Source organism: Mytilus edulis, chromosome 1 (genome assembly GCF_963676685.1).
Source record: "Mytilus edulis chromosome 1, xbMytEdul2.2, whole genome shotgun sequence".
In the NCBI taxonomy this organism is placed as follows: Eukaryota; Metazoa; Mollusca; class Bivalvia; order Mytilida; family Mytilidae; genus Mytilus; species Mytilus edulis.
Window position 1 is genome coordinate 56274545 of NC_092344.1, and position 13060 is coordinate 56287604.

General features: G+C 29.6%; 1 protein-coding gene across 22 annotated transcripts in view; it reads left to right on the plus strand.

Annotated features, from left to right (window-relative positions):
* Positions 1-13060, plus strand: part of LOC139485243 (uncharacterized) — a 107444-nt gene that overhangs the window by 71007 nt on the left and 23377 nt on the right. For 13 of the 22 annotated variants that reach the window (XM_071269586.1, XM_071269607.1, XM_071269683.1 and 10 more), the window contains 3 exons: positions 245-470; positions 1108-1200; positions 3476-3616. In XM_071269586.1, the coding sequence (XP_071125687.1) occupies positions 245-470; positions 1108-1200; positions 3476-3616 (460 nt within the window). The remainder of the gene's footprint in view (positions 1-244; positions 471-1107; positions 1201-3475; positions 3617-13060) is intronic. The other 9 variants (XM_071269702.1, XM_071269718.1, XM_071269727.1 and 6 more) reach the window with 1 other exon arrangement.

The window sequence follows — 13060 nt, forward strand, 5'->3', positions numbered from 1 at the left end:
GGCAAAATATTTTACCCTGTATTGATGGAAAAATACTGAGGAATCCGTACATTTGACACCAATTTCCAAAACCTCACCTAAGTACATCCTTAAGTGGCAAACTTTTATGAAATATATTAAATTTGTAGATTAATTGGAAGTTTTATAAATATGATTATTTATTTTTATAAATTATTTTTTTTGACAATTAAAGATAGTTACATTACATTTGAAAAGAATAATGTAGAAATTGAAAATATTCCAGGGCTATCAAATGTTGAAGAATGGCAAACTATATGGATCTATCATACCATCAGATGTCAATAGTTTACGTATCAGAGATGTTACACTTGGAGAAAAGATAGTGCTACAGTTAATAGCATTGACAGACCATCCTGTCGGTAAAAATGAGAGACGACATGAGATAACTGTAGACAGGGATTCTGGAATTGATGGATCGGGACCACGAGAGGATAGGGGAACTTCTAGTGGTAAGTATTTTAGAAAACGAAATGATCGTAATTTTTTTGGTATATACCGGCTTTGTAAAATTATTTTATTTCAGATTTATCCATTTTATTTTCTTGAAATGAAAATAGTTTTTGATAATATGTTTCATTTATTATTTGATTTTAATTTTTTGTGTTTTAACACCACTTTGAAGCACTGCTTTTTGGGCTATTTTGTGGCAGCCAGTTTTTATTGGTGGAGGAAGCCGAAGTGCCCAGAGAAAAACCACTTCAATAGGAAAAGTGGCCATCCTAGTCAATTAAGATCGGAGTCGAGTGCACCTGTACGAGCAGGGTTGGAACTAACAATTTTAGTGTTGACTGGCTAGTGATTACAGAAGTAACTACTTAGACCACTCGGCCACCCAGGCCGCTATGTTCCATTTATGAATATTTGCTTTTAGGAGTATCTTTTCAATTTAGCTACATCTTCAATATTTAGTCTTACACATTTTGGGCACCACAGAAGAAATGCACGAAACTTTGTACATTTAGTGTACCAATAATAGAAATATACATATCACATTTTAATATATAGTTAAAAATAGTACACTTATTTAAAATTTAATTTTTCAATTTTTTTTAAACATATCTATTTTTATTTATATTTTTTATCTAGCACGCTTTGATAAACAAAAAATGATTTTGTTTACACAAGATATATTATCTAATGGGTCAAACGGATGGCCTTTGGTTGATACTAACATCAGTGGTAATTTGTAGAGCTAAACAATTGTAGAGTAGTAGTCTGAAATGTCTTGCTTGTAGCTTGAATGCTTTATTACCAGTGGCGGATCCATGGGGGTCCGGAGATTGGAATCCCCCTTTTTTTTTGGCTGAGCAATGCATTTGAATGGGAGCATATGCTTGGAACCCCCCTTTACTCTGGGTTGGGAACCCGCCCTTTTTAAAATGGCTGGATCCGCATCTGATTACCCATATAAAATATATGTATCTTTGATTTTTGCGCTATCAGCTATACATTATTTGTTAAATGAATTTTAAATTTCAGCCAAAAAATAGACATACAAATTAAGAAGAAGATGTGGTCTTATTGCCAATGAGACAATGATATATATTCTGAATGACAACATATGGCTGCTTATCTAAGTTTTTTTCACTTTTTAAAAATGTACTAAAGGCAGGTTTAGGAATATGTGTCAGATGTTAGGACTCTTAGGATTTTTTCCTACAATACAGATATTTTTACCCCATTATACCCATTTTTCTTTTTACATAACACTTCAATAGCTCATAAAAGATCATTTACCAAATTTAAACATATTCTTAATTTCTTTTCTTTCAATTTGAGACCCAAATTATATCAATGTAAATATATTAAGGTAAATGTCCATATTGGCCTTTTCCCGGCATTTGAATATAACAAAACTTCTTGAAATAATTTAATTTGGGATGTAACGTGTCTTCTGAATGGATGACGTCATTTTGTTTATCAGCCCTTAGACATAGTTTTGTCATGTGACCGTGACGTCATCAATGTTTTTTCATGATTTACTCCGTTTAAAATGGAATTAAGAATTAATTTTCTGCCTATTCGAAATAACATAAAAAGTGTGGTACACACTTTAAATAACCCGCTACACGCGTTATTCAGTGTGCACCACATTTTTAATGTTATTTCTTCATAGACAAAAAAAATATTACAGTCATTCCTTAAAAGGAGCTCCATAACCTTTTAATATTTTTAGCTAATTTTGTCATTACTAATTCTCTTCTGAGTTATAGTATCAATTTTAATTTCTAATTTTTTTTTTATTTCACCTAAGTACATCCTTAAATCAATCTTTGTGCTAGTTTGGCAGAGTCTATTCAACCTCAACAGGATAAAAAGTACCTGTTATTATTTTTTCAACATATACATTAATAAAATTCAATGCACCAGCAATAAGGTCTAAATTCCTCCTTGTCTTAGAAAAGATGCAAGTCTATTGATCAGAGACCACTGGTATTTTAGATCTGCAATGCAGACCTTATTCCCAAAACTACAAAGGACACCCACTAATGAGTTTCTTGATTTGGGGTACAGGCACATGATCATGTGGTGTGATTTTTACAAGACATTCTGAAAGTTATCATTATCTGTATAAAATGTAATGTTTTTGTGCTTTTCCCTATGTATTAAGCTAGTTTTTACCGATATATGCAATTTATTCGAAAATTTAAATGTGCATGCATGCTTCAATAGCTAGATTTTATTGCTATTTTATTTTAGCTTGCTGGTTTGCAGATCCGTTGATATGAATTTTCATATTTTGAAAAAAAAATTGTTTTAGGACATTTTTCTCTTAACCTCCATACATATAAATTTAATTGATAATTTAATGCAATTGTTCAGGCAATCTTTCTTATATAACCACCACCCATCAGATTTTCATAGGCGTGTCTTCCCATCCCATTCCCCCTAAATATTTACAATTTAATCTTGTACAGCTCTGAGGTCATAATTGGGGATGCAAAAGAAAAAAAATAACAAAAGTCTTCTGATTCTCTTTGCTTGTGCTTTATTTTGGTTTAAAAATAGTACTTATAAATCCCTTGTTCTAATGTTCATAATATGTATACTGAGACAAAAGAGAAGCTGTAAAGTCTTGTTTTTGAAAAAAAAACTACTGTAAAACTAGCAGACTCTTAGTAGTACTCTTTAGTACATGTCAATATAACTGACTTGATTTTCTTTTTAATTTCTAGTAATAATTTAAAATGTATAAATTTCAGTGTCTGGGCTTTTTTAAGAAATAATAAAAAAGACTCATGATTATTATAGTAAATATTAGCCAGATATTTCAAAATTGGAAAGAGGGAAGCACTTACCTAAGTATATCATCTACCTGTATTTACCTGTAAAATAATGGGCGTACATGTAATCAAAAGATGGGCGCAAATGTAATGATTTATGTACGCAAATGAAACAGTAATGCTTGCAAATTGTAATGCATCAGTATTTTATACATAATAAAATATTCCAGATTTGTTCCTTGGTGATCGATATGCTGGTTGCAGACCTGGTGCTAAGTTGACGGTTCATTACACAGGCCTTGTCATACCTCCATCAGCAGTCTGGTGTGAACAAGTGTCAGGACACTCAGCATTGATTGTCTGGAACAAAGGTAAGCAATCTATACTTATTTTATTATTTTGTTTTACGTTTCACCATCACCAGTTGGTTGACTGTATGGAATATCTGTTACAGATGACAATAGATATGTTACAATTGAATGTATTATCTCAACCACCATCTGTCCTGATGGCAAGGCCCAATCTACAAATCTTTACCTACCATGTGCAATTTTCTATCTTTGCAAAATTTTGCAAAATTATACAAGAGTTATCTGTTTTATGGACAGAGTTCTCTTTTTGGGGGAATAACTTGGATTTCAATAGCATACCCGGTAGAACCAATCTTTAAAGAGGTATTTATATACCGTAAATCAGTTTATATCTGCTAGTGATTTATTTTTGTGTCCTTGAAGAGAAAAAAATAATGTGAATATAATAGTTACAAATATATCAAACATGGATAGTCTTTTATATACTTTAGAAATAAAGTTCAGAAATCACTAAATTTAATATATATTTATTAGAAAACAGTTTAAGAAGGCTTAGCAGGAAAGAAACTGCAATAACTAGTTGGTTTACAGAGTAGGAATTTTAAATTTACAACAGAAATTTTATATCATGCAATTTCATTAATTGTTAGTTCTTGAAATACATTTTGTGCTGGCTAATTTCATGGTCCACTGAACATAGAGAATGATAGTGTGACTGGGACATACGTGTACTATGGACACATTCTTGTTTTGTAAAATTTAGGTCTGTTGCACTTGAAATAATTCTTTGACTATTGAATTACATTTGTCTTGATTTAGATAATGTGACTTCAAGCATGCTCTTTTTAATCTTGTAACATGAGTTCTTATTGTAAGGTTGATTTTTTAAATGATAATTTATATATATTTATCATATGTTTAGTAGTAAATACAGTAGTTTTGCATATGTGATAAATAGCCTGCTGTTTAATCCATATCGCGCAACTTTGATGCGCACCCTTTATCGCATACCCTTTATCACACCCCTACCCTTTATCGCATACCCTTTATCACACCCCTACTTTTTTTTTTTTTTTTTTTTTTTTTTTTTACATAAAGTCAGTTTTGGTTGTTTTTTTGCTTAAGAAAATTTTTCCTCAAACTAGGTAATTTTTTTGAATGACGTCATTGTTTGGTATGTGACGTCACGAACGTCGAGTTTTCATATTGTATACATGTGACGTCACAAACGTCAAGTTTTCATATTTTTTGGCACACTAAATGCAACTATGAAAAATATAAAACACACAAATTTAATAATAAACAAAATATTTTTAAAACAACAGCACGCAAATTGTAAGGTAACCCAGGTGCTTCGGATAAGTAATTGAGCAGTTCTTTTAAGGCCTTTGAAACAAGACAAAAGTAGAACTGTAGGTAACCCAGTGCTATGGATCAGAAAACAGTTCATGTAATATAATACTCTTCTGTTGAAATATATGATAAAGTGTATAATACATGGCAAAATCCGTATCACATGCCGTATCACCCTCGACCAATATCATCCCTCGGGCCTAAAGGCCCTTGGGCTGATATTGATGTCTCGGGATGATACGACATATGATACGGATTTTGCCATGTATTATTCTCTATATAACATATAAAATAAAAAGATTTGGTATGATTGTCAAGAAATCAGTTCATTATAACCCTTTTTTGCATGAGTAAAATTTGCATGCGAACAAAAAGTGCCTTACAGAAACTGTGTCACACAGAATACTTGAGGGGGAAACAACAAATATTATTCACTCATTAAATAAAAAAAAATGTGTATCCTTATAAGTTTGATATGAACATATTGTCAATTTTATTTTCATAATATTTTCTACATAAAAGGATTTCTATCTGAGCTTTAATGATAAATACTTTTACCTTTCAAGTTCTGCAAGATGTTAAAACTACTTCTATCCTGAAAGATTTACATGAAAAATGATTTTTATTGGATATAGAAGCACCCTAATAACTTGTAATCTGTTTACGACTAAATACCCACTCAAATACATATCTTATAGACTTTTCAAAGCCAAAATCTGATATGACCCTTGTTATTATCACAGATAATTTCTACAATATGTAGATATATATTGCCACTTTAACAGAATGTGTTGAGTTAGCAAACAATACCTATTCATCTAGATTTAGTATTGTTTGATATCATAAAATCTCAAGAATGATTTATTTTTAATCTGATCCTTATGTTCAACAATTTAAGCATTTTGAAGAGCTAAGATAACAACGCTATTTCAAGAGATTGCTGGTGTATTTATTTTAAGGTTAAATTTTAAAAGATTTAAAATCTTTTCTATTGAATTTTTCTCAAAAGCTTAAAAAAAAAAAGTAAAGTTCTAAAATTTATGGTAAAAACGGTCTATTGTTATTGCTAATTTATATGTGGTGATTTTGAAATTATTAAAGTTTATCTAGATTTACTCAAACTAATCTGAGCGAAAGATTTTTTTTATCTATAGAATTTGCAGGAAAATTGGTACTAATGTTATTCCTATTTTTCTTTACATAAAATTTTCCAATTTCTTCCATTAATTTTTTTTTTATTCACTTAAAATTGTAAAAAAAATCTCATCAGTTATTCGAAAATTTATTATATAAATCATATCTAAGGGGTTATTCTGTTGGTACTTTCTTCAAAAGCTAGACAAAAATATAAAGTTCATTGTTTTAAACTTCCTTTATCATGTTCCAATAATCTTAAAGAGATGATATTATCACTTGAGATATAAACAATAGCATATTATATTATCATATTAAAATATCGTAAATCTTAGTCATTGTATGGAACAGACAATACTACAAATGGTAGCCATGTTCACACGATGGTATAATATTTCTATTGATAGATAGGTACTTATTTCGGCTGTCGTGAATTGATATATATTTATTTGTCCCGTTGTAAAACGATGTGTACTCAATTGAAATTTGATGGTATAATAAATAGTGGGTGCTCTCAACCTACAGTTTAGTGGCCGATAAAGTGAGAAATGATTTAAAATTAATAATGTGTCACTCAAATTTTGTTTGTTGTTTCCGAACATAATTTTTAACGGAATTCTGATGTATTTGCACTGGTATTGTGTTTGGTAAAAAGGATTTATAGTGTTATGATGGATCATTATTGAAAAGGTGATATCAATGTCAGGTATAATCTTGTGAAGTATGCATACTTATGCATTTCTTTGGATTTAACATTCACCATGGATAATGTGATTTTTCTCTAGATTTACATCTATAATTTTATATAAAATGTCAGAAATTTGGTAAGTTTTATGAAAGTTTATTTTATGAATTCCATGGTTCACTGATCACATTTTGACTGTTTGAGTAATGGGACACATTCAATTATCAGTCATTTAATTTCAATTTAGGTAAATAATTATTGATAATTGTTTAAAATGATCCACATAATTTAGAGATGTAAAAATATTTTTTTGACTTTATTTTGTTTAGTGGAATAAGTTGGAGGAATGAAGCTAATATTGCTTTCGTGTGAAATTTTTTCTTCCTTATAATGCAGTAAATAAAATTGAGAAAGGAAATGGGGAATGTGTCAAAGCGACAACAACCCGACCATAGAGCAGACAACAGCCGAAGGCCACCAATGGGTCTTCAATGTAGCGAGAAACTCCCGTACCCGTAGGCGTCCTTCAGCTGGCCCCTTAAAAAATATGTATACTAGTACAGTGAAAATGGACGTCATACTAAACTCTGAATTATACACAAGAAACTAAAATTAAAAATCATACAAGACTAACAAAGGCCAAAGGCTCCTGACTTGGGACAGGCGCAAAATTGCGGCGGGGTTAAACATGTTTATGAGATCTCCCCCCTCCCCCTATACCACTAGCCAATGTAGAAAAGTAAACGCATAACAATATGCACATTAAAATTCAGTTTAAGAGAAGTCTGAGTCCATGTCAGAAGAAGACGAAAGAAAATATATAAAATGACAATAATACATAAATAACAACAGACTACTAGCAGTTAACTGTCATGCCATCTCAAGACCTCAATTAAACTGGTCTTCATCATATGAATATCAGGCAAAATCTCTCCCGTTAGGGGTTTAGTATCATACTATCATAAAATAAATGAGAAGAACATAATCTGTGCCATGCCAATTAACATCTGTTTTTTTAAATAAATATAATATAGATGAAAGAGACAAATGATTTTGAAACTATAAACTTTAGCTAAATATTATAAAAAGATTTGTTAATATATAACTCTGAAGTGTGACATTTTGGCAAAACATTTGAAAGTAAGAAAAGTTTTTTTTATTTTTTTAAGAAACCACATGTATGCAACTTTTCAGTCAAGTTCCACTCCCTTTCGTCCAGTATTTTGCTACAGAAGATAACAAGATTTTGATTTCTTTACTTGTGTTTTGTATAGTGATTTCTGGCTACAACATATGTGCAAATCATGACACTACAAAAGTATTATCTTGACGTTAAAATAAAATACAATTTAAATGTTATGTAATAAGTTTTGAAGAAATTGGGGTATATTTTCTTTAGCAATTTGGGAGACTACCTGATCTTTATATTTTAAAGAGTTGAACAGATTAAAGATATGGGAACCAGTCTAATAAACTTTGATTCATATGTTGGTTTCCTAACAACCCAGTCAGACTAATGCTGGTCATTAAAATGCTCTTTTTATCTGTATTGATCTTAAAACAGGAAAATTAAATTTTTAATATTGATTAATGTGTAGTGTTAACATTTTGCAGATTACATTTTATCTTTCAAACTGTTAAGTTTTAAAAAAGTCTGAATTATAAACAAATTAATATAAATACATATCTCAAATTATAAAGCTGTTGATGTTATGGCATTTTATTTGGTAAACATGTTTGAAAAAGAAAACAAATCAAATTAAAAAGCAAGATTAGAAGCGCAAGATAATAAAAGATGAAGGTTGGGATGGAAAAGGAAAGAACAAGAGAGAAATATAAAATTATTTTGAATATGAACCTTTTCTTATAGTTAGACAATTACACTGATAAAAGATTGTTTGATTATTGTTCTCTTAAAATCCAGTGGCAAATATTACATGCATATATAGACTCCAGGAATAGAATAATTCGATTGACGTTTCATTCTCTGAATGAGAATACGATAAAAATTTGATTTCAAAGTCAATAGATATTAATTTGATAGTAGAAAAAACTAAAAGTATTATTTTCTATCATTTTTATGTTTCCTTCATTTCAAAGGAGTATAGAAATTCCATTTAGTACATTGAGCGTGTTAAAAGACCTGTCTTCATCATAATTTACTAATTCATTTTTGCTTCATTTGGCCTGTTGATGTTATGAAAACTTTAAACAGTTAAATATCCACCTCACAGTATTTACCTAAAAAAATAGCCAGGAGTTATTTTGCAGTCTTTGTATTGGAAACAAACTGCAAACAGTCCTACTTGTGAACATTTGTTAATATTTATATTAAAATCTATATTGCATAGTTGATTTAATTTTGACGTTAATTGATTTTTAAATAGGAGTTTTGAATAAATGTCTTGTGATATACTTCTAACAATCAACTTTTGTTGCTGTGTAATACAAATCAATAGTGCAACAATATTCTTTGTACTTTTCAGTTTCATTTTTAAAAAGTTTTCTAACCCATTTAATCACAAAAAAAGACCATTTATCGAATTGAATATAGAAGTTGATTCAAATCATGCTGTTTTGATCATTAATTTATGTGTACTGATAAACTTCTTAATGGTTGCTGTATAATTTTTGTTGTGGTTTAAAGATAATCATATTGACATAGGAAATTTTACTAAGTGAAATCGGTAAGAATGATTTGATAAACATATAGATTTTCAGGTTGTAAATTTGTATTAAAAGGATTAATTAGACTTTCTTTAAGTTATGGATGAGTGATTCTGAATACTAAATCAATGTATTGAATGATGGTAAGATTTTAAAATAAATTTGAATAATACACTTAAATTTCATAAAATTTCATCGAGATCTCTTTATTTTTCCTTAAATTTTTATGTTGAATATTCCTACTTTAAAGCTTTTGTACATTGTGCTAAAGTAAAAAAAAAAGAGGGGAAATCTACAGTAACTTGTAGTCCTTTTATCTAATAGGGGCCTCCCTGGCCACATGGTCTAAGTAGTTCTACTACTGTAATCACTAACCAGTCTACACTGTGGTTGTGAGTTCAAACCCTTCTCATGCAGGTGCACTCAGCTCCAAACCTAATTGACTAGGATTGTCGGGTTTTTCCCTATCTATGGTCCGTAGTTTTCTTTGGGCACTGTCACAGCTCCTCCACCAATAAAAACTGGCGGTCAAGAAATAGCCGAAAAGTGGCGCTTAAAAGTGACATTAAAACACTTCATATCCAACTAAGTCGGACATCACATGACTTTTGTGACGTATACTAACCGCCATTTTGTATTATATTGCCCCATACAAAATGCATAGGTGCTTCAATAAAGTTTAATTTTCTCATTAAACTGACCCGTTTTCTAACTTTTGCAAATCAATCCTTGATATTCAAACATATTTCTATCAAACATTGTTGGTCCTAACAGTTTAATTTTTGATTAAATTCGGTCAAATGAGAATTGTAAAAACATTACTTTTTCTCGTCATTTCTCCGTTGACTCAATGCTAACTTACCGATACCCATGTCTACTTGTACAACAAATAAAGAAATTCCGTTAATAAACATAAAGCTTTGCAAATCGATTAAGTATATTCAAACATATATCTGGGGAAAAATACTATTTGAAACAGTTTAATTTCTGGGCAATTTCGGTCAAAAATTGATTTAAAAAAGTGAATATTTCGGGATTTTTCAAAATGGCGGATGATGTATATGGAAATGTTGCATCAAATCAAGGATTTGTATAGTACGACCTTCCTTGATTAAATTTAATTTTTTATGTTGAATCTCTAATGTTTCTGTTATTTTCTTAGGTGATATTTCGATATGATTGATTTCAAAATTTCTTGATAAAAAAAATATTATTTTAAGAGTGACACGGGAACATTTTATTTTGACCGCCTGATATCCAAGATATATACTGTTACCAGAAAATAGTAAACAATAAAATTTTCTCTGCTTTTTTTAAAGGCGTTATTCCTGTTTTCTGTATAATTTATCTTTTTTTAGAAATATATTTATACTTTCCTTTTAGAACCAAAAAATATTTACGTCCCGAGACAGAAAAAAATCCAAAGAATTATAATAGATAAATATTCTATACCTTCAAAATCCCATCAAATGACGACCAGGTGAACTCTGACTTGGGTTGTAATGTTACATAACAATATATTGTCAGGTAGACGTGCAAACCAAAAGCAACCAGGTGACATTAAACATCCTGTGTATACATGCATGTATTACCAGAGTTTGAATTTTGTGATATACAAAAGTTTTCATACAAATATATCTTCTCTTCCCCGTGTCAAATGTATCATAATAAACTTTTAAAAGAAAATATGAACAATATAAAACAATTTCGTTAAAAAAAAAATTTTGCTTTAAAAGATAATCAAATTAATATTAAATTTTATGTTTCTACAATTATATATTTTAAAGAAATATTTTGATTCAAATTCTAATTTAAATGGATTTGTTTTATTTCGTAGAAAATTAAAGTCATAAGAAACCTCAAATCAAAAAAAAATAATGCATATGTTTTTTATAACTCAATGGATAGTTTTCATTGTAAAACTTAGGTCCATATACTTTTTTCTGAAGAAAATTCTTTAATTTATTCATATTTAGAAGAAGTTTACTTTATTTGAATTGCTTCCTTCCAGCAAGCAATTCCCCCGATATATTTTCCGTATGCAAGGTGACCTCAGTGTGACCCATCTTGTTAAAATCCGGTGACCACAATACGCATGGATGTCCTTAAAATAAACTTTTATCTGAATTTACATGTTAAACACGTGCTCAATTTCCATGCTTTTTTGTTTATTTTTCGTCAATTGTTGACAAACAGGTGACAATCGTTAAACTTCGGCTTCAAAACACGAACTTTAATTACCTGCCATATTTTCACAACAACACTGACCGATTGAAAAAAAAATTGACGATTATACGAAATTTACACGAAAAAAATGATAAATTCGAGCACAGAAGACTAAGTTTATGTTGTTTGTATGCATTGGTTTAAGAATTGGAAGAACATTATTTTTCACCGGTCACTCGTTTCTTATGACTTTAAACAAGATTTCATTGAATATGATTTTATTAATTTTTTTATAAATCTAATATTTTAAGGAAAATCCAGGCATTCAATAAATTGGTATAAAGTTAAAGTTGTGTAAAAAAAAAGTTATTGTATACATTTCAACATAGACATATACTAGTATACAATTGCCTCTGATTTCAAAGACATTGTATACATGACAATATTTATCGACAGAGTTATCGGTCCTGAATATGACTGATATAGTTGGGTATGACAATCAATCAATTTTATATTTTATTATGTCTGTCATTGAAAGATAGAATAGTTGCATGTTTTCTGCAAAATATGCTGTTTGTTTGCTGTCTCATTGATGTTTACCTAACACTCTCCCTTAAATATTCCTTCTTTTTCAGATTCACACATATTTGATTAAAATAATATTTAAAATCATAAATTTCAATATTTAACTCTTCATATAAAGATATTGTATGGGAAGGTGGAATCCAGTAACAAAAATTAATTCTGATTTCTGTAGCGCGAGGTAGAATGTAAATAGTCAAATGTTGAAATTGAATGCACCTTTAGGTGTAGATATTTTCCTTTAGAATTTGTCGTATTGATATAAAATCACACTGAAAATAAGATGTTCTCAAGTGTTTGAAAGACCCTTTTCAATAGAGAATCATAAATTCAAAGGACTAAATAAGATTTAGAAATAGGTATATATGCTTTTCATATTTTACCAAATTTATTGTTACACCCACTGGAAATAGGTCACAAAAAAATTTAATTGAAAAGAAATGATATACTGTTGAGCATGAAATGTAGAAAAAGTTCATTCTTTATTGAAATTTTTTAAAAGACAAACTTTAGAATTTCATTTTGTTGGTACAATGTTTATATAGATACTAAGCAGAGGGACTTATCATTTGAAATAATAGAAAAACAATTATATGAGAGAAAGTTATATAACTGATACATCATATGGAAACCCTCGTATCTTATGCATGTATTATTATTGGAACATTAGAAGAAAAATGTTAATACCAGTTTACAATGAAAAATTTAGCCTGCAAAGCTTTCCTCTTCATTCAAAACAATTACAAATCAGTCATGTCATTATAGACAATATACATGTATTTTCAACCTGCAGACCCGAGAAATTTTAGATCTTGTCTTTGTATTTCATAGAAATTCTTAAAATTTGACCGTATACTTTGAAGCAGTGAACAAGAAGTGGAATGCCAAGGTACAATGTTTACATAGTAAACAAAAGA